Source organism: Primulina tabacum, chromosome 13 (genome assembly GCF_025594145.1).
Source record: "Primulina tabacum isolate GXHZ01 chromosome 13, ASM2559414v2, whole genome shotgun sequence".
NCBI lineage: Eukaryota > Viridiplantae > Streptophyta > Magnoliopsida > Lamiales > Gesneriaceae > Primulina > Primulina tabacum.
The window spans coordinates 35,764,526-35,788,982 of record NC_134562.1 but is presented as its reverse complement, the minus strand read 5'-3'; the positions used below and the strand labels follow the sequence as shown (position 1 = coordinate 35,788,982).

Sequence of the window (24,457 nt, the reverse complement as noted above, 5' to 3'; positions counted from 1 at the left end):
GGTAGGGTATGGATCGGATTTCATACATCCATCCCCATACCCATTTATTAAATTCATCCCCATACCCATTTCCATACCCATCGGGTATTGAATTTCATCCCCATCCCCATACCCATCGGATTATCGGATACCCATACCCTACCAAAATACCCTATTATCATATACAATTGAATTTTTTCAAATTTAAATTGTTTCATTGAAGTTATGAATATTTAAAAAATTATTTAAATGAACAATAAGAAAAATTATTAATGATAAAAATTTGCAAAATAAACTTTATAGAAAATATAACAAAATATTAAAAATAGTTTATATTAGTTTAACAAAATTACTTGGATGTGAGAAGATGAATCTTTAATAAATATATATATATATATATATATATATATATATATATATATATTCGGGTCGGGTGTGGGTCGGATTATATCAAACCCGCCTCCATACCCAAACTCGAAAATCCCCATACCCGATTACCCAATTATTTAATCGAGTCTAAAAATCCCTCCATACCCTCTTCTATTCGGGTCGGGTATCGAATCCTCCAACGGGTTCGGAGGAAATGGCCATCCCTACTCTATTACACACAATAAAATCTATCTAAAGAAAAATAAGGAGAAACAACTCATTTTTTCCTCCTGTTTTGAAGTATTAGATATTGTGTTGCTTAATTTTTCCTTTATTTTTGCTTAAATGAATTTTAATATGTGTTAGACTGTAGTTTCTCCACATAATAAATGTCACGTCCGAGAGTATCGGTGCAAAATAAAAACATATTCGATGGATTTAATAGTTTACAACAAAAAAACAAATTACTAGAAAAAAATCAAACTTTGACAACTTACACGACTAAAACTCTAAACATATCAATTTACATTAATAAAATTGCACTTCCCAATTCAACCACATGCGTGGAAATATTTAGAATTTTATTTACAAAAAATTATCTGAAAAATATATAATTTTTCTGGATTGAATAACATATTTGTGATTCATTTGAATTTTTATATGAATATATAAAATATCATAAAAACTCTTATGAGACTGTCTAACAGATCAATTTTATGATACGAAGATCTTATCTGACTCGACCGATGAAAAAATATTATTTTTTACGTCAAAAAATTACTTTTGGCTCTAAACATTGATCAAGTCGGTCTGTATCACATATATAGATCCGTACGATCGTCTTGCTGTAAATCTACTTATATGATATATGTATAGTTGCCTGAGTTAAATGGCGATCGACTTATTTGGAACGATGCAATGACTTTCGAAAAGGTCTTGCGTCACAGTTGGAACTTATAAGTTGCGTTCATGAAATTTGCACGTTTCTTTGTGGTGAATTTGATGGCCTTCTTGTGAAATTTTCGTGTTTGTATTTTTGTTATTTTTAAAATCAATTTAAAATTTTATTATTTCATAAAACTAATACAATTGTGAACATAACACTTGATTCCTATATTTCTGATTACATTTCACCAAATTCACTCTTTTGGATCTAAATTTAAAAAAAATTTCTCTCGTTGTGTGATTTTTATCAATGACTCAGTTTGGTCGATGATACAGTTGCTGATATATAGTTTTTTCATTATATAATATACAAGTGGTCAAAGCACATGCATTGCATTTGTAGAAATTAACGATAAATTAGAAGTGCAGAGATTCTTGAATAAGAAATTGAAAAATATTTAAATGAATTTGTAACATGTTTTTGGTTTGAAAAAACGAAAACCAAGGATTTTAATAAATGTTTCACCAACGTACTAAAATTAATTACTCTAATGTTTTTTCTTACTGCTGGATTAATAAATATTTTCACAAATTGTCTATTAATACAAATTAAAGACTAATTTTTTTTTTAATATTAGTAAATGTAATTTTGAAATGTGTTCCAATCCCACGTTTTGGGTTTAGGAGTCTAGGACGTCTGAATTTTCAACCCCTGAAAAAGGGCAACCTTTGTAAATGCTGTAATTTCTATTCCAAGACATTTAAAGATATCACTTCATTATTGAAAACGACCATCATCGTTTCATATCCTTGTTACATGTCATGAAAAGCATCATCAATTAATACACAATATTATTATTATTATTATTATTATTTATTAAGATTTTATATATTAATTAAAAAATAAATTTATTTGATATTTTAAATTCTTTTAGATAAATAATTAATTAATCACCCTCCCCGGGAAGATGGTGGAAGTGTGACAGAGAAAGGAAGGGGGCATGACGCATTGAATGGTGTTTGCATTCAATTTCATTGCCACCTTTCACAATCATCATTACATCTTCTGGTTGCATTCATTCATGGTCCCGCCTCAATTTTTGTACAAATTCACCATTTTTCTTCGTTCTATTTTTCGATTGCTTCTTAAATTTTAACTCGCAGATGAAATTTACGGACACAATTTTTTCGTACCGGTTTTGATTTTATGTGCAGCTACAATAGTAAGTTGTCTGAATTTGGACAAAGGAAGATACATCACCAGGAGCATGAATATAAAATGGTACAATGTGGATGTATTAGAAATTTTAGAGGAAGACATCATAAATTCATGGTGGTGATTTTTCAAATATAAATATTTCGAAAAGTTAAGGTGATTTTTAACGAAAACTTATAAAATATTAACTATTTCAGATACGTCGTTAGATTAACAAAATTACCTGGAAAGATATTTGTTTGTAAGTTGAAAATTCCGAAATAGTATATAATGCTTATATTTGCAACAAAAGGATCGATGGAACTTGAAACGAAACAAAAAACTTAGAAAGTTGGACAATGAGAAGAAAATTGATTCATATACTCGACTTTTGATCCTCGACTCTCTCTCTATATATGATACCTCATGGACGGACCAAGCCCATTATTCCTGGTCCATCCCGAGCCCAAATCGAGGACAGACCCATCAAGGACTCATGTATTCTCCTATAAATATCAGATTGAAGTGTTTAATTCATGGATTCACTATATTACTCTCAGCAGCATCCTTAGCTGCTCCTCCCATATATCCTCAGTATCTGACTTGAGCGTCGGAGGGGCTACGCCAGGACACCCTCCTGGCCCCCTTCTAACGGTCTTATTCGTGATTTCAGGCTCGAGATAATTTTAAAACCTGCGTCTGTACTAGTGACACTTGCTGGAATCGTATCCTAAATTTTCCGTGAGTATCAATATATCTCTCTTTTCTTGGCAGGGTACAATATAAATATAACCCGAGCTTCTTTCTTTCTTTCTTTTTTTTTTTTTTAATAAAGAAAAACATTGATATTATTCATTTTTTGGCTACACTTTTAGGAAGAAACCTACGAATCAAATATTAATAATCGACCAACACGAAATGCAAAAAAAAAAAAAAAACAGTGATGATTCTTTACACATAAACCCATTTTCTATAAGACATACACATGCTCGATCAAAAGATCAGGAAGTTGTAAAGAAAAAGTAACAAGAATACAAAGAAGAAACTCAAAAGAAACATGAAATCAAGGGTTTTTAGTCGTAGTTTGGTTCACAATCATCAAAGTGGAATTAATGTACAAGAAAAAGACTGATCCTATCGTGTTGTCACTGTTGAAGGTGAAGAATATTGAGGGATATACATCATGAATGTAACATGTGATTAGAGTTCACGAAAAAGTTGGGTACGTACATGGGCCATCCAAATTATGTGATTTATGGCCTTTAGTACATCAATGTCTATAGATACGGAAACAAACAATCAAGTTTTTGCTGTTTTAAATTAAATTTAACATCACCAATGAAACTATCCTATGTAAATCATCAGTTCGACCCAAGTTTGGGAGGTGGTCTCGGATTACTTAACATGGGATGAAGGTAGGGATTTAATGGGCTTCGGGGAAAAGTAGAAGTTCGGTCCAATGGACTGGGTTGGACCAAAATATTTTAAAACTAAATAATAGTGACAACGTAACGACGACAAAAATATAAAAAAAGGGTTTTTTATACAAAGAAAATAGAAACTTCGATTTTCAAATGTAGTGGTAGTAGTACTGAAAACTGGTGTAACTCGAATGTGTCCGGGTCCGACGATCTCGGCAATGGATTTATTTTGATTTGGCGATTATTATGTTAAAACACGTGTGTGTGTGTGTGTGTTTTGTTCACCGACTGACTAATCATAGATACTGTAATATTTTATACATATTGACTTACTTGCGTGTCGTAACAAAGTTTGTTTAGTTTATTGGAAGTGTCCTGTCCAAATCCCAATCCACGCCAACTGTGCACTATTATGACAGTAGTTATCCTTAGTTTTTGTGCATCCCAAGATGTTCGCTTCATCCACAAATTCTTCAAAAATATAAGTAGTTATCCTTAGTTTGTTTAGTTTACGGAAGTGTCCCGAATCCCGAATTATTCATTAATCGGATCTGTTGGAAATTTGTCGTATAAAATTAATTCGTGATATTGTTTTATATAAGTGTTTTAGTGATTAAAGTTTACAACACTGTGAACCACAACAAATAGAAAACCAAAACTACCCTATAAAATAACAAAAATAACTCTGCTCGAATTTCTTTATAATCTATTATGTATAAAAACTAACCTTAAGAATAGGTAGATCCAATAGATGCCCTTATTCTTGTTTATCAAAATTTAATTTAATTTTAAAAAATAATAGAAAAATAATTATACAAATACACAAAGATGACTCTTAGCATTCATAAATTAAAAATTGACCACGTGTATAGACAAATATCACAAAAAAATTTGTTAGACGATTTCCCGAGTTAATTTTATAATACAGATCTTCTATTCAGGTCACCAATGAAAAAGTATTAATTTTTATGAAAAACATATTATTTATTATTGTAAATTTGAGTAAGATTAACTCCTCTCACAAATAAAAGTATGTGGTACCATTTCAAAAAGAACTACTAAACAAATATACATGATCTTCACCCAACAATCTTTTCTACTCGAGTCTGTATACAATTTTCTAAAGTGTTTCTTGATGAGTATTACATATATGGGACAAGGATTTACATGTAGTGGTAGAAGCAAACGTTTTGTTTGTACTGTTTTTTTTATAATTAATTTGATTTATATTTTAAAAAATTATATTACAGATCATATTGTAATTTTAAATTATTATATATTATAATTTAATTTGATTTTATTTAAATAATATATTATAATTATAAAAATAGTGAACAACTAAACTAAAATTTTGAAATAAAAAATAAATAAATAAAAAACAAAAACCGACCAGAATACCAAATCCAAAATTTAATAACTAAAATATATCATATGAAATTAAAAATATAATAATAATAATAATAATAATAATAATAATGGAATAACCATAAAATAAACCGAAGCGAGCCATTTCGCTGCAAATCCCGATGACCGTGTAATATATGATTTGCATACGAAGCTTGCATTTCTCAAGTCACAAAGCGATTTCCGAGGCAAGTTCAGAGCAAATAATCGAATCAAATGGGAAGCGTGAATCATTCTACGGTTGCTCGAGGCCGCTTAGCAGTGCTATCAGCTCATCTCTCAGCTCCAAATGATAAATCCGGCACCGTTTCAACCGGAATCCTGGAATCTTCCACCTGCTCAGCCGCCGTGGAGCCTCCTGTGGATCTCAGAGGATCACTGGAAATTATCGATCAGCGTACCGGTAAAAGGTACCAGGTTCAGGTATCTGAAGAAGGCACTCTCAAAGCCACCGACTTGAAAAAGGTAATACAGAATTGGACTACGGCCGGGTGATCTTTTGTGTTTTGATTATAATTAAGTTGCAATTGGTATTTGACGATTGTTCATTCGTGGATAATTGTGATGGGTATTTTTTTGAGTAACATGAAAATGAAGTGCTTTTAAAGATTCAAGTGAAAATTACAGATAACGACGGGTAACAATGATAAGGGGCTCAAGCTTTATGATCCTGGATATCTTAATACGGCTCCGGTTCGATCGTCCGTTTCCTACATTGATGGTGATGAAGGGGTTCTTAGATACAGGGGTTATCCTATCGAGGAACTGGCCGAGGGGAGTTCCTTTCTGGAAGTGGCTTATCTTTTGAGTAAGTGTTAACATTCTCTTCGTTGTTAGAATCTTAGGTAATCAACTTAAGATATACATTTGTGCTCCACCTCGTATGCAAACTGTCTAATTTGTGTGTATGGACGATTCTTTAGAACTTTGAACTTAGATCTTGTACATCTTTCATTCACTTTATGAAAAATCATCTTTCAAAGTGGCATCGCATGATTTTCTATGTCCTGTTAATTAACAATCCGTGCATGCATTTGTCACACTGTTCTGTCCCACATCCGCTTGATTGAGTTTCTGGAACTTGTATACAAACCTGGACAATCCTAGCTAGCTTTCGGGTGTAGGTAGACCCAAGTTCATGATCTTAACATGCACCGTTATGTGTTGGACTATTCTTATGAGTCACCCACTGATGTGTATTAAACTTCAAGTTTCAGTTTTTCATTCCTGGACTGGACTCGAAGGGTGAGTTAGATGTCTCATGTCCTTGAGCTTGCTTTTCTTGTACACGACCTTATCAATTTCAGAATTTGACCTTCCAATTCTTAGTACCAGTAATTGGCCGCAATGACTGGCAACTGATTTTTCTGAACTAATTACCTTTTGAACATTTACTCGTTATTTTTTATAATAAATTTATTTCCCTTTCTATGGCAGTGTACGGTAATTTACCATCTGAAAGCCAGTTGGCAGATTGGGAATTTACAGTTTCACAGCATTCAGCTGTTCCACAAGGGATATTGGTACGCTTGTCTTTACCCCTCCACAAATGTTCAATAAGAACAAATTATTTATTGAAATTCTTTCTATCATGCTCATCTATGGCGGAGAATCACTTATAAATCACTCTTTTCTTTTAACCACCCATATTTTTTGCCTCTGTTGCTCAATCTAATTCCTGTTAGAAAGACATGGTATGTTTGCTCAATGTATTTTCACCATGTTTTGCAGGATATTATACAGTCGATGCCCCATGATGCACACCCAATGGGTGTCCTTGTCAGTGCAATGAGTGCTCTTTCTGTCTTTCATCCAGATGCTAATCCAGCTTTAAGAGTAAGCCATTAGCTTGAGAATCCTAGTTTCTTACTGCCCTACTTCTCCTTTAATTATATGTTTTGCACAATTGTCCTTGTTTTGGAAGTTGAAGCTGAGAGACCAATCTCACTTCAAAGTGTGGGTTTTTTTTAGCATGAATTCCAGGACCCCGCTTCCATACCGTGGCATGGACACGTTGAAGATATTAACTTTTGGTTACGTTTAGAAATGCCGCTAGAATCAAGATTGCATAACATTTCCTTTTCTTAAAGTTCTTAAGCTGCTTGCATCCTTCAGAAAAGTGGCCATTTTTTTGTCTCTTTGAGTCTGGTAGATCATCATCCTGTTGCTAGACATCTTATTTCCTTGATGGTTTTTCAACTTATATCAATAATCTGCAAGTTGGATGATTTGTTTTGTATTTTGTTTAGGGGCAAGACTTATACAAGTCTAAACAAGTGAGAGACAAACAAATAGTACGCATACTGGGGAAGGTGATGTCTTTGTTCTTCACTTTTCAATTCTAACAACAACTCTGTTACCGAGTTCATGACTAGATATTGTCATTCTTGTGAGAGAGACTATTGTTTCTGCATTCTTTGTCATATTTATCATGACCTCATGTGGTGACAGCACTAACGTACATTCTAATAATGCAGGCGCCAACTATAGCTGCTGCCGCTTATTTGAGGATGGCTGGTAGGCCACCGGTTCTACCATCTGGCAACCTTTCATACTCAGAGAACTTCTTATATATGCTTGATTCATTGTGCGACCAATTTTCTACCTTCTTTCCAAACTGTTTCAATATATTGGATTCATGATATTTGATTTACTTTGTGTTTTCACTTTCTTTTTCAAACCAAGACAATATCCACTTCAACACAAAAATACATTGGCAAGTGTTTATTTTTTAAGATTAAGATGCTTTATAACTGGAGGTTTTCATTATGCAACTAACAGGGGCAACAGAACTTATAAACCAAATCCTCGACTTGCTCGGGCCCTCGATATTCTTTTTGTATTGCATGCAGAACATGAAATGAATTGCTCCACTGCTGCTGCTAGGCACCTAGCTTCAAGGTTGTATCTTCTTGCTTGCCTGAGATGGAGAAAATCATTCTTTCAACTTTTAACTAACGTTATCTTGCTTGGTCAGTGGTGTTGATGTGTATACAGCCCTTTCTGGAGCAGTTGGAGCCTTGTATGGTCCCCTTCATGGTGGAGCTAATGAGGTATGAAGTATTTTAGTGCCCTTGTAGCTGCTCTTCAGAAACTTTGGCCTTTCGTTGGGCGGGAAAAGAAGTCTCTACAAGTAAATAAATATGCAGTAGTAGTCGCATGCTTATTTGTACTTGCCACCCTCAGATCGTTTCTCTTTTCTTGTGTACTTATAGGCTGTGCTCAAGATGCTGGGTGAGATTGGAAGTATTGACAACATACCAGAGTTCATTGAAGGTGTAAAAAATAGGTTGGTATCCTAGTATCCTTCCATGGTGGTTATTTTTTCGTGCAAGTACAAATTTTACTATGCAGGATCAAGTCCTACAAATGACATGTTTCTGGAAATAAACCCAGGAAGCGTAAAATGTCTGGTTTCGGGCACCGTGTCTACAAAAACTACGATCCCCGAGCGAAGGTTATCAAGAAACTTGCTGAAGAAGTATTTTCGATTGTTGGCCGGGATCCTCTAATAGAGGTGGGTTCTGTTGGTTACAAAAGTAAATTTAGAGGTTTTATTTATATGAATGGGAAGTGCTGCATTAGAAATTGCGCCTATAATAAACCTATTTGCAGCCGATTTGACATTCTATACTGAGTTCTAAAATGAAAACTAAAAGTGCCAAAAACTATATTTTCTTTTGTTCTAAAGTCTAAACAGAAGATTGAGATTCATTTCATATCAAACTTAGGAGGATATATTTATCCTCTTTTTTTCCTGGGGAAAAAAATTTGAGCCGATCGATTTTAAATGCAATAACATGAGGGTGTTTGGAATGTTATCCTTCTGTGTAAGGAACTTCACCACTTTCTTGATTATCACACCAAGGACCAAATGGTGCAATGACCTATTTTGTCAGGTTATAAAATCAAAATTATGATGGGGGTTGGCTGTTCCAATCAGGTCCTAGGTGGGCACTTTTGGCTGGTGAATGGAATGGGACTTCGTGACCCCTTGCCTCTTGTTCTTTCATGCGTGCAAATGTCATAAATGTGATTGCCCTGTGGATTCTTGAATTGCATTTGGACATGTCCTTAACTTCAACAAAGATGAGCTTGACATATACAATTTAGACATTCACGTGGATTACATAATGGTCCACGTCTTCAGCCTGTGGTTGTATGTTATGCATTGATCCGATTATGAATTCGGAAGAAATTATGTTCGCATCATGAAACACATCTATGCATGGTTGATGCATATTATTTTTTGGTAGCTTTTCCTCGCTTTTGTTTATGAATTTCATGTACTTTGCAGGTGGCCATGGCTTTGGAAAAAGCTGCCCTATCTGATGAATATTTTGTGAAGCGGAAGTTGTATCCCAATGTTGACTTCTATTCTGGGTTAATCTATAGGTACGCACAAAATTAACCGTCTTTATAATTCTTCCTGTGTTGTAGCGTTAAATAATTATACATCGATGTATATTATCCTTTACTTTTATCAGGGCAATGGGTTTTCCCACAGAGTTCTTTCCTGTTTTGTTTGCAATTCCTCGAATGGCTGGTTATTTAGCCCACTGGAAAGAATCTCTGGATGACCCCGACACAAAGATAATGAGACCAGCGCAGGTTGTCTATTACGTTGCTTTTTTCTTTTAGTTCTTCCCTGGGCTTTCACAAGTCAGCTTAAATTTACCTTCAGCACGTCCCCGTGTCATTATGTAGTTAAGCCAATGGAAAGAAAGAAATGCTTTTTATGCTTCGTTGTACCTCATGCCTGTAAATATCACAAGGGAAACAGGGAAAAACTAAGTAGACATCCACCTTTTCTCATCGGATATTGATCCTTGTTTTATACTTGAAGGTGTACACTGGAGTATGGCTACGGCACTACATGCCACTGAAAGAAAGGATGTCGTCTGCAGAAACTGATAAACTTGGTCAAGTGTCCGTCTCGAATGCGACAAAGCGGCGATTGTCTGGATCCGAAGCCTAGGTTCTTTACACATCTACATTAGATTATCCTCTTTTTAACAAGTAACAAAAGAATTTGGTGCGTTTGGAACCATCAGCTGGAAATAATTTAATTATTAGAAGGGATTTGGTCTGATTTTTGTGTGTTTTGGATGCAGAAATCAGAATAAGATAAATACGAGTTAGCACTCTGTCTTATCATTTTTTTTTTAAGATAATGTCCTCGTATATCACTTTCCTTATATTATAATTAATATTTTTTCCCCTAAATTATATTGTAATTTTGATTCCCCGAAATTCAAATACCACTCTTGAATGGTAACAACTCAAATTGCCACGTTTTTTTAAAAAATTTTCATAATTTTGTGACACGCCAACATAATATGCAATAGAAAATCTAACTTTTAGCCGAGGTCTAAAAATTTGATAAGATTGGAATAAAATACGATATATATTAAAATTTGAGATTAAAAGTAATTTTTTTTTGTTTTATATTTTTTACAAAATTTTTAGTATATATTTTGTAATTAACTTCATAAGTTTATAATATACAAATATTATTTTATGTCCACTTTTATATTTAGAAAATATTTTTACGAAAACATGTTCAATATGCATTTTACAATCAATATTTTATTTAAAATAACAATTTTGTTAGTAACTTTATACTGTGATCAATTAAAAAAAATTAATTTTTCCAGTCACAATAAAAAATAAGATATGGGATAAAAGTACACAACAAAAATAAGAATGAAACGTAGATTCATTATTTCGAAATAAAAAGTAAATTAACATGGAATAACAATAACAATTCGTTCATGAATAATATTTGATTTTTTTTGTGATTATTCTGCATTTATGAATATTGCAAGTAAATAATAATTTTTTTAATAAATAAAGGTTTAGATAATTTATTTTAGGAATTGAGACTATTAATAAATTTACCCAAAAAAAGAAAAATAAAAGGGTATCGTTCTCCGGTTATACTATAAAATACATTTAACAAAAAACAAGTGTAAATATTTGACTATTAAGATGTTTTAATAATCATTTTGACCGGATTTAAGATTCAATTTTATTAATCAAATAGTTATCCATAAAATTGGATCTTAAACCGGGTCAAAATGATTATTAAAACAACTTAAAATTTTAACGATAAATATTTGACTATTAATCTATCCTTATTTAATTCACTCAACCAAACACACCCTTAATATATAATACTTGATATCTAAATGAATTCCAAATTTATACTAGGTATCAATGTATATGGTTATTAAAAATATATTGTATAAATTAACATATTTGGTTGGCAATTATCATCTGAGTATGTCTTTTGTCAGACGGTTTCACAAATATTTATCTGTGAGACGAGTCAACTCTAACGATATTCACAATAAAAAATAATGCTCTTAACATAAAAATTAATATTTTTTCACAAAACACGACCCGTGAGACCGTCTCACACAAGTTTTTGCCTTACCATTTAGTGGCAAGTTACAAATATGGTATGCATTTGGGTAACTATCATGATTCAAATGCAAGTTACAAATATGGTATGCATTTGGGTAACTATCATGATTCAAATGAGACTCCCAATTAAGTCGCAACCGTCGCTTAAAATCTTTTCTGCATTGGCTTTGCCAATTTGGATAAAGCAGCAGCAGTTAACCCAGAACCCAAACTTGGTTTCTTCGCGGACGGAACACTGAAAGAATTGCTTAGGCATAAAATAACATCATCAGAAAAGTAGAGATTAATGATCCAAGTGTGTGTGATTATTGAGAGTATTACCTGTAGTTCCTGTGCACCGCCTTACGCTTCATTGCTGCTAAGTTCTTAACCTCATGGCTGCCGTAAGAACAAGCACCAAAATAGATGTCAGGATGGGGCCAAAGATAAATTACTTCGACGAAGAAATTACCATAAAGGGGTATACACTGCAGCAATGATTTTTGTCAAAATGTCACACTTCAAATCCCCACGGAAATAAAATATGCAACTCGAATGTAGATATTCTTGAAATTAATATGTTGCGAGTAGAGGTTAAGCCAATATGTGGAACGCTACTCAGAGGATACCATAAAATGTAAATCGAAATGGCACCCGTGTCGTTGCAAAATATTCACCTGATTTTGTGAGCGAGTATAAAATCATATGATACCCAAATGCAAATAATTTACTTCATCAGCAAGTTACCTGTTGAGGAATTCTAGCTTTGCCTTCTTCATCAAGCCACTCTTAGCATTACAAATTCTGCTTCCACCTATATATGATTTATAACGCATCACTTAACTTATGCTCTCTATTATGTTTGAAACAGTTCAAAACCATATGAAGAAGCTTTAATTCATCAAATTCGCCAAGGGGAAGAAATATGCACCTTCAAAGCTTCTTTTTCTGCAAGAAGGTGGAACCTTTGTGCACAGCTGCACTTGTCGACTTTGCTTCCCTACAAGATAAGTAGTCAATATGAGTAAGTGTTTAGGTTAGTGCTCAAGAAGCACCTACCCAAAAAAATAATGACACTCTCGTTAATAGTTTAATACTTGGTTTCAGTGTCAATCTTGGTGCACAGGACACTACACATTAAGTTGAAGGAAGCTGTTACATCAGCTACTTCTTAGTGGAATTTGGATGGCAAAAATTGATCAGTATGTAATCAAGTAAAAGTAGCAGGCATAGAGATTTTATAACATGATTATAATAATGAAACTTGACGGTGGGGAAAAGAAATTCAAGGTAATTATCATATGCACAAAATGGTCAAGGTTTCAACACGAAGAAAATAGAAAGGGAAACATAAAGATGGTTGTCATAAATGACAAATACAAAGGTATCAAGAACCCATTATTGATACGAATTAAAAGGCTTCATACAATTGACCTCACCATGGTACAAGACTATGCAAAGATGAGTCAAGGTGAAGTGACTTCATTTTCTGGATGCGTCCTATATTTGTGAGCATATATCACCAAACTTTAGAATGCCAATGAACATGAAAAAACAGCTTACTAGCATCCTCTTCTTGATATCTTTTCTTTATTCGGTCAAGAGACTTTTGTGTTGCCTCTTCTATATCTTTTAACTTTGCCTATATAAAACAATACATCAAGAAGGAAAACTCTGCAATTGCTCATAAACAAGTAGGCAGAAAGTGTTACCTCGTACAATTTCTTCCATTTAAAGACTACTCGTTTCTGTCTCATCTTTTCAACCACGATATTGGCACTTTCGATACCAAATAGGCGCATGTAAAACTTTTTCCACAGCTCATCAGTTGCAGGGCTTAGATCTCTCCCCTGAAATAACACCACAAAGTTCAGGTCATGATTTGACAGTGAAAAATGTAGCAGTGCATCTTACTATCTAAGAACAGAAAAATGGATGGCAAATAAATATTACTTTTGTACTGTTCTCAATATGCATCAATTGGTCAAGTGTACAGTGGGGTAGAATGCGCTCTAAGAGATGAAAGTCTGTGTCTCCAACATCTCCCAGATATCTAACATTATCTACTGCCACCTGAATGCATAAATCAACTAAAGAAGGTACTTTATGCATCATCGTTGAAGTTCTTCCCGAGAATGTTAAATGCGGTATCGTCCCCTTGCACCTCCTGCAAATGTAAGAAATTATGACACATATTATTATGAAAATTCAAGAGGAAAATTAAAACGTGTGTCAACAATGGCGACGGCTATTGCACACATCTTTTGACAAATTTTGAGTACACAACCTCAACTTTAGAAAAATTGATATGCGTAAACAATTTTTCTTTTGATTCTCGGCTCCCGCATTAACTCATTGATGGTATGAGACGCCTATATAAACAAGCGTTTGAGGTCCCTAAACATACGATCTCATACAGAAAAATACACCATCTATAGAGAGATTGGAGTGTTTAGAAGACATCAACCGGGAGGAAAATCAGAATATTTAAAGATGATTCAATGGCTGGAGGTAACGCTCGATTTAGCTTCCGCATATTTGATTATCATGTTTATATACGTGCAGAAACATGATTTTTAGAAAAAAATTTCTAACATTTGGTATCAGAGCCGTGATACATCTGTCTTGAAATTTTGTTTTCTGAAAATCCGATATCATGAAATTTTGAAACTTTCTTTCTGAAATTTGTTTAAGAAGCTTGCAGATCGGATATCATAAACTTTAAGAAATTGATTTCTGAAAGTTTACGTAAAAATGGAATTTTACATGAAAATTTCTTCAGAGAAATATCTTCTTGATTGCAGTTTGAAGTTCTTCATTGAATCTTGAAAATTAAATAAAGTTTCTGAAGATAATTGCATGTTGCATGCAATTATTCTAATTCAATCAGTGCAATAACGTACATATATTTAATATATGGAGCCTACAATTAATGTTGCGGGACCCACGGCATTTGACAATTTAAAAACTGTCGGTAACGTTTTATTATTAATAATAATATTATTATTATTATTATTAATGTGTTATTAAGTTATATGTATAATTTAGTATACATATAGCATTTGGTTAAATAATTTGTACACATTAAAATAATTTCAAGTTCAACGTAATTTCTAATACATGTTTAGAAATTATTTTTGCATGTTAGATAAAATGTCAAATATTATGGATAAGTGTTTGATGTGTACATGCAAATTTAATATTATACTTGCATTTATTTTTTAAATGCAAACTATATTGAAAAATATTTTGGTAAATCAATATTCACATTATGTTCATATTAAATTATATTGAGTTGTATATAATTTAAAATGAACATATCAAGTAAGATGTGAATATAATATTTAAAATAAAATATTTCAGATGTTCACAAATGAACAAATTATCCTCACTTTATCACTACTCTGATAAAAGAGAAAAACTGATGAGGAGCCCACATTTTCACGTAAATGTGATCCTTACTTTATCACTACTCTGATTGAAGAGAAAAACTGGTGGGGAACGTATTTGTTCATATTAAGTAAAAATGTGAATATAAAGTTATTTAATGAAAAATTTTGGCTTATTAAGATTCACATAAATGTGGATAATTAAGTTGAATAATAATTATAAGGTAACGTAAGAAAACATGATCTGGGGAGTTCCTCATAGATCAGGTTTAAACTGTCTTGACTAGCCACTGGTATCCCTGAAGAATGTTGCTCTGACTAGGAGTTAGGTATTTAAAGGGCCTTAGCACTACATATCTTTCCTGTGAACACTCTAGGAAAGTGTTGATTGTGTTACAAAATATTATTATATAAAGATTTAAGTAAAGCCAAAATTTTTGTCTAGTGATCCGTATAATTTTAAATAATTAAGGTTTAGCCACATCACCCTTAATTATGAGAAATTATGCATTAAGTCGGTTAAGGATCACATAAAGGACATTTATAAAATCAAAATTTATGTCTAGTGAACCTTCTAATTTTAAATAATTAAGGTTTGGCCACAACACCCTTAATTATGAGAAATTATACATTAAGTCGGTTAAGGATCACATGAAAGACATTTATTAAGAGCATAAATATTTAAAAAAATTTGTGATTTAATGTCTTAGTGATTCGTATAATTTTAATTTATTAAAGATACCTATAGCATCTTTAATTAAATTAAAATTATACATTAATTTTTAATCACATTTAGTTATAACAGACATAAATTACATAAAATTATTCATCATTTTGATAATACTTTGAGATGAATAATTATGAAGAATAAATATTTTATGCATAAAGAATTTAATATCCTAGTTATTCGTATGATTTTAATTAATTGAAGAGTAGCCACAACATCTTTGATTGAATTAAAAGTATACATAAATTATGAGGATCACATTTGGTTATAAGGATATAAATTGTAATTAATTATATTTGAACATTGAAATTTATCCCACGAGAAATTTCGTTATGTTAAATATAATTAATTAGGATACACTATTGAATTATTTTCTTAATTTATCCACATGGATTAAGAATTGAATATAATTCAATAGTTATATCATTAAGTTGTATGAATCTAGTTGAATTAAAAATTCAGTCCTACAGACAATTTTTATGTCAGTGATTCATATGTAGATCATGATTTACATGGGTAAAACATGATATATAGTTTATTGCTTCATTTAATAACATTAACATGAATTCATTAATTTTGCAGCATATTGCTATTACTCTGATATTAATTTCTTGAAAAATGACTTGATTAGTGGGAGTGATCAAATTCAGAATATTGATCATTATGAGGCTCATTCATCCACACAGGTTATATGTATTGATTGATATTCACAACATCCTCCAAATAAAAAGTGTGTTGAATCATATAATTCCATAAAAAGTTGGTTCAATTGCCATTCATTTTTAGATGAGTCTTCAAAACAAATAAAGTCTCATTAGACGACATCGAACAACATAAATAATTCTTCTCTAGTGATGATGAATATTTAATATTTCAAGATAAAGAAAACGATATGGATTGAAACATGTCTCACATTAATGGTATTTCAGGTTTTACAATGTTATCTCTTCATTAAGTTTTGTTGAGAATATTGTGGGCCATTATGAATTCCAGAAGGTTAGTGGGATCTTAATTATTATCAGAGTAATATAAGTATTTGACCACTTAAAAAAAAAAAAAGCTGCAAAATGTTTTGGATACCTTTATGGTATTAAAGTTTTACATGCTTATGTGAGACGAATTGACAATTTGGAAAGTGATTTGCTACTTCCACTATTGAGTCAAAATTCGTCATTGAAGCACTATTGTGTGGTGTATTTAAGGAGTTTCATTATGGGCTTAGAATTATGGATTCTATGTCTAAACCATTAAGATTATATTACTGCAATTCAGTTATGAACTTTGTGACTAAAGCGGTGGTCGAATTAAATATATCGACATAATGTATTTTAAACCGTTGGAGAACACGTTAATAAAGTGGTCATTGAACACGTTAGCACTGAATTGATGATCTTTTAACCTAAAGGCATGCAAATTTAAGATGTTAAAGGATCATATGGTAATTACTGACTGTATTTGATTCCATAATAAATTTATGTTATATACATTTGGTTTTGATAATGAAACGCATTCAGTTATGATATTTCTCATATTCAGTTATCTTGATAAAAATATCAATAAAGTTGGACCTCGAATAAACATAAGGTTTATTCATTAAGTTATACAGATTGAGAGACATAATGCATTGTGATACATGGAAGATCATACTCGCTTTTAGAGAACCGGTCGTCATGATTCATGTATTTTGTTTTCTCCTATGGTGAATTAGATGTATATGTGTCAAGTGGGAGAATGTAAGAAATTATGACACATATTATTATGAAAATTCAAGAGGAAAATTAAAAACGTGTGTCAACAATGGCGACGGCTATTGCACACATCTTTTGACAAATTTTGAGTACGCAACCTCAACTTTAGAAAAATTGAGATGCGTAAACAATTTTTCTTTTGATTCTCGGCTCCCGCATTAACTCATTGATGGTATGAGACGCCTATATAAACAAGCGTTTGAGGTCCCTAAACATACAATCTCATACAGAATAATACACCATCTATAGAGAGATTGGAGTGTTTAGAAGACATCAACCGGGAGGAAAATCAGAATACTTAAAGATGATTCAATGGCTGGAGGTAACGCTCGATTTAGCTTCCGCATATTTGATTATCATGTTTATATACGTGCAGAAACATGATTTTTAGAAAAAATTTCTAACAGCAAAAACTATTTCTTCCGGAAGGAGAAGAAAATGAAACAAAGTTCAGATACTCACATGACACTTAGCAAGTATTAGTCATAACTCATGAAGTCCAAATCATAAGCTATTTGTCATCCCATTTAATGAAACAGAGCAATGTATTTCATTCATTCACCACACAGATACATAACATGCAAATAATTCCTACTACCACACTTTAGAATAATCCCAGTACTTAACCATGATTAAAAACAAGGGATCGTAGCAGCTGAATCATAAATTTTGAAGTCTGATTCCTTCAAGCCATATGGATGCTCAATAACCGAATCGGATTATATCCAATTGCATCAAATATCAAATAATTAACGAAACCCAAAAAGAAAAAAAAGAAAAGAAACCGCACAAACTACCAAAAAATAAAGGATTACACATACCTGGTCTTCAACGCAGGACACAATTCACTTCACGAGAGGATCGTAGAATACGTGAGTAAATATGGAATAAATCTGTAAGTTGTAATAGACTGTAGATAAATCAATAATATTCGAGAGCAGAAAAAAGTGAAACAATTATCTGGCGAATGAACAAGGAGGACGAATGATTTGGTGAGAATCTTGAAGGATGGAATGGGTTACAACATGAGATGATTATATCAACAACAAGTTTCCTCGTAACTTCAAAAATTAATTGGATTTGAATAAGATTTAAATTTATTTTTTGTTAGATAATACATTTTTTCTTGGATAATGAATTTTAAATAAAATAAAGATAGATTTGGTATTAATAAAAATACGATCATGATTCCAAAATTAATTTGTTTGGATAATGATATAATAATAATAATAATAATAATAATAATAATAATAATAATAATAGCAATAGCAATTATATATTGTAGATAATATAAAAAAAGTGCTTAAAATTTATATAAAAGAACATAATTTTTAATTATATTAAAATAAAATAAGAGTAGGTCTCTTGTGAGACGGTCTCACGAGTCTTTATCTGTGAGACAGGTCAACCCTATCGATATTCACAATAAAAAGTAATACTCTTAGCATAAAAAGTAATACCTTTTCATGGATGATCAAATAAGAGATCTGTCTAACAAAAAAATAGTTGTAGAGTTTGAGGTGATATTACACTCCACAAAACAAGAGTTTTATCTAAATCTATTTTATGAAATTTTGTATCAGGAATATCGATTCATTTCGTCAAAATCTAATTATTTGTAAATATTAATCTTAGGGATTTACTTGCTTCATTAAAATATATCTTTTTTTAAAGATATCTGTCAAATTAATCATTATAATGACAATCTGTAAGAATAATTTCAAATAATTAATATATTTAATCAACAATATCAAAATTTGTAATCTGCTATCGGTACAATTACATTGAATTAAAATAAATCAATATACTATAGGTTTTTTTACTACATTAATTTCTTGAGTAATATTCGAATAATCCCCAATCTTAGATACTTCATTTAAAGAATTACCCAGGTACAAATGTTTTTCAGTTTGAGACAGATTATATAACAATGAAGAAAAACTATATATAAATATATTTATATTTATATAGTATTGAACAAAAAATTGAAACATTATAAAATAAAAAATTATAACAAACAATAAATTTTGTATTAAAAAAAATGTATTACAATGTAATATCATCGCATCAAGTACATGCAGTTAATTTTTAGAAAGAAATACATAAATATGAGTTTATCCTATGTTTTCAATTGTATGTGGTAAAGTTTGGTGTGAAGTAAGGTTTTCATTAATCAAGTGCAGCATATAAGAATTCATTCCAGATATCCGGAACCCCAGCAATGCACCAATGGCTGCAGTCGGGTGAGCTGTGACCTCCATGCCCGTAAACAGAAGGATGGCCGTCGATCCTCAGCTGTGAAAGTGTCGTAATATTCAGCAGATACACTGGTTTCTCCATCGCACACAGGACTTTCTCCAGCACTATTTCTGCTGGATGGGGACAGACTCCGGTTTTCAGTGGCTGCGTTTGTCCCACGCAGTTCTTGGCAGTTGATCCCTGTCCGCTGAAAATATAGAAGGGAATTGATTGTGATTAAAAGTGCTCCAGTTTGAATCATTCGTGATATCTCGTAATTTGAAATTGTTGAGAATTCAACCAAAATTATATATTAAAAATACAATGAGAAATATCACATGTTAATAAGATGGAAAAATATCTCCAGATATTTCACGTAAGAAGTGACCTTGATTGGAGTATATGATTCTCCAAGTGGAAAGATGGACGAACGGGCTTGAAGGAAGGCCTCGACCATGTGAATAATAGTGGTCATTTGTTTGAAGGAAAGATTGTAGAGAATTCAACCAAAACCCCACGTTGGAATTCCATGGGAAAGCCATCGGTTAGGTTCAAAGTAGGTTCTATTATATTATCATTGAGATATGCGGGTTTTATTGTTCAACAGAAATATATATATATATACACACACACACACACTATACACACACACACACGTACCTGGCATGATCAGGAGAAACACCCTGGAAAAACACTCTGGTCTTTGTTGGATCCACATTGGAATCTATCCACGTAGCCCAAGTATTCAGTGCTATTGTATATGCTGTCATACGATCCATGTCTGGAACGCTAGAATTCCCATACACAATCAAATCCCACCTGCAGCAGATTATGAAAAACAAAATAACATTTCAAGTTGCTAATCATATTAATGTGTGTGTCTATATACATATATATATACACACATATATATACACATGAACACTCACGGTTGTTTTCTGCCAGTGTGAAGCCACCAATGCCAGGAGTCGAAGATCATTATATCCATGTCACCCCAGATCTTAGTGGTGCTGATGGAATCCAGCCTCAATACCCTCCCACTCTCATCTTTCGTGATGTCGACGAGGAATGGGTTTCGGAAGAACAACAACGAAACTTCGTACTCCTGATTAACATGATTCAACACAAATTAACATATATGGCAAAACAGTACTACCAATGTTCGTCATGAATAAAATGATCTCACAGGGAAAGTGAAATTTGAGAGGCCACCGCTTCTTTCTGATATGTACGTGGCATGGGGTACTGCTACGTGAAGCATACATGTAAGAGATTGCCACTGGTTCAGACTAAGTGAATCTCCCACGAATATCAGACTCTTCCCATTCAATTTTCTCAAAAAATCCACGCCGTCGAACCTGCATTTCAACGACAAATCCACTCCGCACCTTAAATTTATTTTCTTGATGCGCCAAAGTAAAATAAAATATATATAAAAAAATTCTGTAAAACATTGTGTTATCTTAACCTAGCTCAAATACATCACCAACTTGCACAAAACAAAATTTGTAATTAATTTATATATATATATATATATTATGTAAATATATAATTCTGAGTTGAAATTAAAATATTTTTCAGAAAATTCGAAAAGAATTTTCTTATATAAGGGATTAATCTTCCTCTAATGGTTTGTGCTTTTTTCATGCTAATTATATGTCTATTATTTATGTTTAATTCAATCCGTAATAATTATGGAGTATGTTTCTTGTGAGAAGGTCTCACAAATCTTTATCTGTGAGACCGGTCAACCCTACCGATATTCACAATAAAAAGTAATATTCATAGCATAAAAAGTAATATTTTTTCATAAATGACCCAAATAAGAGATCAGTCTCATAAAATACGACCCGTGAGACCGTCTCACATAAGTTTTTGCCATAATTATGAGACACACAACCAAGAAATTAATTTTTGGCCCCCTCCATAATTACGAGTGCCCCACTCGTAATGAATGATCTTGACTACATATATTTCTGCTAAAAAAAATTTTGAGGCAATTGATGTTGATTATAATTTATAACACTGAGATGTGAAAATAAAATCTAATCAAATCTTAGTCGTTCCATTTTCTTCTCTTGTGACTACAAAATCCTGATTTCAAACCACAATGTAAGAAATTATAACCCGATTTTCTCGAGTTTTAGTCTATCACGATTTGAATTAATGTTAAAATCAACCAAACCAAAAAATCGAAACTGATTTATTAATATTTTTGTTAGTTATTCAAAGAAGGCGATTAATTTCGTCATCCCCGAACCAAACCATATTTAAACATACATTGGTTGAGAGCTTATAATAAAATTCTAACCCTTCCGTTTTTTTGTCAATAATAAAAAGATTCAACTAATTTCTCCATTTGTTCATATTAATTAATATGAATTTTTGCAACTCAGTATAAAGAATCAAATTAAACTTCTGGAAAAAAGAAATTAAAAATAATACAAGACAGATATGAAAATAAAGTCATGCAAATTAAAGCAGCAACCGCTACTACAAGTGACAAGCCATGAAAATTGAAAACAACCTCACAACAATATGCTAACAAACAAACACAATTTCGAAGTCGATGTATTCAATAGAAAAAAATTTTAAAATCTCGAATATTTTTTTATTATGATAAAATTTTGGCTTAATATTGAAAAAATGCATCCAGGAATAAAACATTTGATGATTAATATAATTAATTACCTTGGTAACACGCATCCGTCATTTGGTTTCCATTTGTATTTCAAGTAATCTTGATCGGGTCGACCGTTTTTCTTGCACTCGAACTGATGTTCGACGAAAGGGCATTCGGAGGGATCGTAGAGAGGATAGGAATCGTCGTAAACCCAGTTTCCGTGGTAGAGATCACACCCCTTCTCCGAAAATTTGGAATTCGCAACGTTGTTAATGAGGAAAATAATATTTAGCACAAGCAACGCAGCAAGAGAAGTATCGGTGATTAATCCCATTGTAAGGACTGTTGTATTGATTCTAAGGTGTCAAAGAGGCCATATTTATAGTATTGCAGTACCGTGGAAGACTTTTAAGTCTCACAAGATACATTTAATATTTAATAATTGTCATCATTATATTATGTAAATCATACGTGTGTTTTATGTAAAATCTTTGACGGGTTTTTTTTAATATGTGGAATTAATAATTCAAGTATAAATTCAGAGATTTCAAGGTGAAGATGTGCTAAAAAATTGGGATTAATGGGTAATTTTTGGCTAATTAAGTGTGTGTTTTTAAAAATACATATAGATATATACATAGAAACATGGAGAGTATTAGTGGGTAAATAAGTGGCCAAAGTAAGATTACACATTATCGGCTAATTATGTATTTGATTTAAGTATAAATGATATATTTAGTGAGTTTTTCTGTAAATTTGTGATATATAGTATTCAATTTAATATTTCAACATGGGTTTCATATATCTGCATATCCCATATTTTTAATTACGTAAATTTTAGGTCCATAATATACAGTATTTCATATTTTTGTTTTCCAGAGTTAATGTTTTCACTTGGTGTACGTTTGTGTGTATATAATATGATGTTTATTTTAAAAGTATTTTTTTTAAAAAAAATATATTTTAAAAGTGATTTGTACTTGTACATCCATTAAAGTTATCAACGTAGTTACTCTAAAGGATTTATATGCATTATTACAAGAGTATAATATAGATACAAGTATCGATCTACTGGAATGATAAATTATGATACGTGCATGATGAACTGAAAGAAAATAGAGTAGGTCTCTTGTGAGACAGCCTCACGAATCTTTATCTGTGAGATGGGTTAACATTACCGATATTTATAATAAAAATTGATATACTCTTAGCATAAAAAGTAATACTTTTTTTATAGATGACCCAAATAAGAGATCTGTCTCACAAAATATAACCCGTGAGACCGTTTCACAAGAAAATAATAACTATGTTTTTTAGAAAAATAATAATATTTTGAAATATAAATGAACCGATTGCCAAATATTTACTATCCCCAACACTAATTCGCTGGTTCTCTGTGGAAATTATAATTTTTTTTAAAAAAATAAAAAAAAAATTAGTGCCCAAATGTGTAACGCAACAGCGATATGCTGAGGCATAGACCCCATGACCATGATAGACAATATTCATGGTTAGTGTAATTCACTATATTTTTTAAAATTTAGTATGTAAAAAACCCGAATAGATGTTTTAGGTGCTTCAATTATCGAAAGTGCCGTGTTACATTAAAAGTTGTTATTACATCAATTCATGAATAAATAACAATAGTCAGTGCTTGTTCATCTCATATCTCGTCATGGGACATAGCATAACCTTTTTCTATTTATTTTATTAACCATTTCGAACCCGATATCTCATATCAAACTTGAGATATAGAAGTCATATCAACTCTCATGTCCTGATACCGTGAAGTATGATACCGACATTGTGTCACAATCACATAATTCCTTACCATATCAAATTTGGATATATTATTCATCTTTTAATTGATCTTCGTTTTTATTTGAAATGAAGTTAGTGAGTGAATGATATGATCTTCACTTAGTAAGAAGGTGAACTCTTTCCAACCTTTAAAATCAATTTTTTTTACAAAAACAGTAATAAAATATATATACAGAAATATTTTTTTCAGGAATAAAAATGTATCCGAATTATGCACTGAACAAATTATGAATTTCATGACTAACTGATA

General features: G+C 31.9%; 3 protein-coding genes across 4 annotated transcripts; 1 reads left to right on the top strand and 2 right to left on the bottom strand.

Moving 5' to 3' along the window:
* Positions 1–5,349: 5,349 nt before the first annotated feature.
* On the top strand, positions 5,350–10,412 carry LOC142522542 (citrate synthase, glyoxysomal-like). Its single transcript, XM_075625989.1, has 13 exons — positions 5,350–5,718; positions 5,881–6,061; positions 6,691–6,776; positions 6,985–7,089; positions 7,503–7,565; positions 7,731–7,840; positions 8,035–8,154; positions 8,231–8,306; positions 8,469–8,542; positions 8,650–8,770; positions 9,551–9,648; positions 9,741–9,864; positions 10,100–10,412. Exons 1-13 carry the CDS (start codon positions 5,470–5,472, stop codon positions 10,229–10,231), a joined length of 1,539 nt encoding a protein of 512 aa, XP_075482104.1. The 5' UTR covers positions 5,350–5,469; the 3' UTR covers positions 10,232–10,412.
* Positions 10,413–11,724: 1,312 nt separating this feature from the next.
* Positions 11,725–18,545, bottom strand: LOC142522690 (elongin-A-like). Of its 2 annotated transcripts, none has more exons than XM_075626225.1 (8): positions 18,347–18,545; positions 13,615–13,828; positions 13,374–13,511; positions 13,225–13,303; positions 12,593–12,661; positions 12,409–12,475; positions 12,004–12,060; positions 11,725–11,917 (listed from the first exon to the last, which is right to left on the bottom strand). In XM_075626225.1, the coding sequence occupies exons 2-8, from the start codon at positions 13,774–13,776 to the stop codon at positions 11,827–11,829; spliced, it is 663 nt and encodes a 220-aa protein (XP_075482340.1). In that variant the 5' UTR covers positions 13,777–13,828; positions 18,347–18,545; the 3' UTR covers positions 11,725–11,826. The 2 variants fall into 2 exon arrangements, with proteins under 2 accessions (XP_075482340.1, XP_075482339.1); XM_075626224.1 differs by having other exon boundaries at positions 11,746–11,929.
* Positions 18,546–19,592: 1,047 nt separating this feature from the next.
* On the bottom strand, positions 19,593–22,782 carry LOC142522753 (protein trichome birefringence-like 43). The gene is made up of 5 exons (XM_075626282.1): positions 22,455–22,782; positions 20,950–21,121; positions 20,693–20,868; positions 20,424–20,582; positions 19,593–19,971 (listed from the first exon to the last, which is right to left on the bottom strand). Exons 1-5 carry the CDS (start codon positions 22,718–22,720, stop codon positions 19,695–19,697), a joined length of 1,050 nt encoding a protein of 349 aa, XP_075482397.1. The 5' UTR covers positions 22,721–22,782; the 3' UTR covers positions 19,593–19,694.
* Between the last annotated feature and the right edge of the window lie 1,675 nt (positions 22,783–24,457).

Bases quoted from the DNA above. Each gene is read 5' to 3' on its own strand.
- LOC142522690 (XM_075626224.1), bottom strand. From the start codon at position 13,776: ATGATGCATAAAGTACCTTCTTTAGTTGATTTATGCATTCAGGTGGCA. The intron at 13,304-13,373 runs GTAACACTTTCT...TGTTTTATATAG, and splicing joins AATGGAAGAAATTGTACGAG to GCAAAGTTAAAAGATATAGA. The intron at 12,662-13,224 runs GTAAGCTGTTTT...CTTATCTTGTAG, and splicing joins ATATCAAGAAGAGGATGCTA to GGAAGCAAAGTCGACAAGTG.
- LOC142522542 (XM_075625989.1), top strand. From the start codon at position 5,470: ATGGGAAGCGTGAATCATTCTACGGTTGCTCGAGGCCGCTTAGCAGTG. The intron at 8,155-8,230 runs GTTGTATCTTCT...TTGCTTGGTCAG, and splicing joins GCTAGGCACCTAGCTTCAAG to TGGTGTTGATGTGTATACAG. The intron at 9,865-10,099 runs GTTGTCTATTAC...TTATACTTGAAG, and splicing joins AGATAATGAGACCAGCGCAG to GTGTACACTGGAGTATGGCT.
- LOC142522753 (XM_075626282.1), bottom strand. From the start codon at position 22,720: ATGGGATTAATCACCGATACTTCTCTTGCTGCGTTGCTTGTGCTAAAT. The intron at 20,583-20,692 runs GTGAGTGTTCAT...AATCTGCTGCAG, and splicing joins CACACTGGCAGAAAACAACC to GTGGGATTTGATTGTGTATG. The intron at 19,972-20,423 runs GTACGTGTGTGT...CTATATTTTCAG, and splicing joins GTTTCTCCTGATCATGCCAG to CGGACAGGGATCAACTGCCA.